The following is a 3,585-nucleotide window of genomic DNA, read 5'->3' as shown; positions in this document are numbered from 1 at the left end:
GTATCCACAGCAGACAGAATATACCTCTGCGTCTGCACGAATTCATGCGGATGTCGGAGTGTTGGTGGGATATGGTTGGCAATGGGTTCACACATTGGTGCGTGGATGCCAGGCGTAAGGTGTATTTATTAGTGTATTTATTACTCTGAAGATAATGCGGCACAGTTCGCATGATTGCATAACTCGTAGGCGTTATATGAAAGTTGTAAGGAAGAGAAACGGCTTTTTCAACCCGTTTCTGTTCTAGCGATTGCTATGGACATGTGTATACATGAGTTGTATATGTAGAGATGAGAGAGAAAGTATATAGAATATACAAAGTAAGAGGAGAGGAACGGGCCGGGGATTGAACCCAGGACCTTCTGCATACGAATCAGAAGCCACTAGACCACCGCTTGGTGCACCACCGACTTTATGTGCATCCATTCGTCGCTGGTAGCAAACAAGATCTATTCGACCCCTTGTCCATTAAAACTTTCATCATCTACTCAAGAATACACTATGGAGATCAGAATTACATAAACAGCATCTTAACATTAGAAAAAAAGAAGATAAAAACACTGACTGAAAAGATGTGGCATGAGAGGCTATAATTAAGCCACCTACAGTCCGGTATCCTATAGTAAGGTAGTAAGATGACTAACAAACTTAAACTGAAACACTTCCTGTTAACAACAAAAACGTTTCGGCTGAACCGCATTCAGGATAAAAGCTCACAAATAAAGCTTATGTCGATAGATATTGCTCTCAACAAGACATATATCTTCCCCATTAGTATTCCACATGAGTCACTTCTATCAACCTGGGTTGCTCCCACACTTCACCACGTAGCAAAAGAGAACATCGGCCTAGCTAGGATGAGCTAGCATAAGTGACGACGAACAAAATCAAACAAACCGTCGTCGTGCCGTCGGTCGTCATATCATGGAAGAAAATGCATAGAATGCAAAACTAGTTTTGCGTACGGGGTATACCTAGATAGAGAAACTTTTTCGTATATATAAACACGACTTAAAAAAATCTCTTCGAGTTTGATTCTATCAGTTGATAAAAATACGTGAGCCTACCTACTGTTGCCTCCGAGCGAGATTGTGTTCCTTGTCAAGTGGGCATCTGAAGAAAGTGAAATATGGGAAATGTGCGGATTCTGTCAACGTTCGTTATTGGAATTATGGTAGCAGTTATTGTGTGCCATGCGGCTCCTATTGAACTGGTAGGAGATGTAATAAACGAAATTACCCCAGAAGGATACGATTTGATGTAAGTGAAGTTTGTAAAATCTATGTAGCTGCAAAAAATATGAAACATAATACAACTTTTCTGTAAATGAAATGTTAAATAGGGAAAAGAAAAAATAGTTCCATTCATAAACTTTAAAGTGACGAATAGTATGATCTATTCATATGATGCCTATACAGTATTAAAAAGAAAACATTTTTTTTAATAATTTTCCTACAATATTGTAAAGATTGGAGGGGGAGATGAACCAGCCTCGGGCTGAAAATCTCCCTAATAAAGCTAATAATAATAATAATAAGATTGGAGGGAAAATATGAGTAGATGAAGTTCATAAATGATTTTAAATGACTTGAGATTGAATTTTTTTTTGTAAATTCTCCCATTCAAATTGAAAGATGAAAAAAATACCAAACACCTGATATTGTTTAAACCTTGGTTTTAACATTTTTATATTTTCAAAAAAGTTGTATAAAAATGATATTTGGCTTAACAAATTCAAAAATGCTGTAAAACAATGGTAGGGTAGCGAGCCAATTGGGCAGTGGTCAGTATTTTGGGGCACCTTTAGCTATATCTCAGTCAATTCCAAACCAATTGACTTGAAATTTTGTGCACGGGTAGATACCATACGTTGCAAAAAATGTGTCAATTGATTCAACATTGGCTGAGTTATAGCAGAAAAGTGTCCAAAATAGGAGCCTTGCCAAGATGGTTCCACTTCCTCATTGAAATTGTCACATATTAACTGTTTGCTTATCGAGCTACATCTTTCTAAAACATTTTTTTTAATTAATTATTATCAACAGGTACACACTATCCAACGGAGTTACGCGCAGTGAAGTGGGAACGCTAACAACGACCTCTGACGGCAGCTTGGTTATTACGGTCAAGGGAACCTGGGCCCAACCATTCGAGGATGGATTATATTACGACATAGAATTTAGTGCCGACGAGAACGGGTTCCGCCCACGATTCGTATTGGGTAAAAATATCCGGAGGAAAGTGAAAGGAAGCGAATGAAGAATAAACATAGAAGACGATGCTTCTTCGAAAGTGATATTTTAGTTTTTTTTCCTATCGAGATCGATACGTAGAAATGGTTTATTGTATAAGGAGTGTGACAAAAAAAAAATCAAAATTGGTAAAAAAAAACAAATATTGTCTCCCCATAATGGTTCGCGAAAAAATAAAGAATACGTCGTAGGTCAGTTTCCAAACAATATTTTGACTAATCTACTAAATCATTGAATATTTATTCAAATTCGAAACTGACGATGAACCGGAACGCAGTCAAATCGATAGATACTCGAAAGGCGACAAAAGAACCTTCAAATGGATTAGCGTGATGCAAATCGTTTTGGATGTTCGGTTTTATTGATGAATAATCGAATATAAAGCAGACTTTACGACCTGTTTCATTATCACTGCATCTAATTTATAGTGCCTGTCAAAGTAGCACTGATACTCCATCTCTGAAGCGATTTAAATGGTCTTAATGACATCTTAAGATGAAACAGGCGGGAATCCAATTTTAACTGCGACTATTTTGACGCATTTTGTGACAAAATCCGTAAAATCTCGTTCTCTTTTCATGTTCTTGAGGTGTAACTTCTCAATTGGAACAATGTTTGTTGCTAAATATAAGTAGTTCCACAGTTATCGACTGGGAGCTTCCTAGGGGCTGTTCATAAATCACGTAGACCAAGATTTGGGCATCACAGAACACCCCCCCCCCCCCCCCCCCCCAAAGTCTACGTGGTTTATGAACGGCCCTTTATGGAAAAGGTCATTTTTGTAACGAAAGGAACTTATCTGAATCGTCCCTATAGCCACAGCTGTGAAGGCGTGAGTATTTAGCATGATCATGCTGAGAGTGACGGGTTTGATTTTCGGTCGGTCCAGGTTTGGGGGTTTGGTTGACATAAAACAAATTCAATATTTTAATCGGTCTAATTGTTTGTAGAATCTCTCCAAAATTGTACAGGGGATAGACAAAATGATCGGGACAGGCAAAATTTTCACTTTCCAAAATATGTTCAACTAGCTGTTAGTTTTCGAAAAATGCATCAAATTTTCTCAAATTTTCACTGTAAGTTAATCAACTTCAGTGGTCAAAATTTGGAAATGATCGGGCTATTTTAAACGATGTTATAAAGATTCTAGAAAAATGTGTAATTATCCGATAGCCAACTTTGAGAAAAAGTTATAGCGATTTCATTTATTTTATATTTTTTTTAGTAAATTGGTATATTTTTAATATACAGTACGGACAATAAAAATGCACCAAACCCGTTTTCCCATACAAACTAGTCAACTTTGGATTGCCATATCTCAGTTATGTCTCAA

At 37.1% G+C, this 3,585-nt stretch overlaps 1 protein-coding gene across 1 annotated transcript; it reads left to right on the top strand.

Moving 5' to 3' along the window:
• The first annotated feature begins 1,040 nt into the window (after positions 1 to 1,040).
• On the top strand, positions 1,041 to 2,533 carry LOC115257216 (cuticle protein CP14.6). The gene is made up of 2 exons (XM_029856661.2): positions 1,041 to 1,260; positions 2,046 to 2,533. The coding sequence occupies exons 1-2, from the start codon at positions 1,130 to 1,132 to the stop codon at positions 2,257 to 2,259; spliced, it is 345 nt and encodes a 114-aa protein (XP_029712521.2). The 5' UTR covers positions 1,041 to 1,129; the 3' UTR covers positions 2,260 to 2,533.
• The last annotated feature ends 1,052 nt before the right edge of the window (positions 2,534 to 3,585 follow it).

Source organism: Aedes albopictus, chromosome 3, assembly GCF_035046485.1.
Source record: "Aedes albopictus strain Foshan chromosome 3, AalbF5, whole genome shotgun sequence".
Classification (NCBI taxonomy): Eukaryota; Metazoa; Arthropoda; class Insecta; order Diptera; family Culicidae; genus Aedes; species Aedes albopictus.
This window is presented reverse-complemented; position numbering and strand designations above follow the sequence as displayed.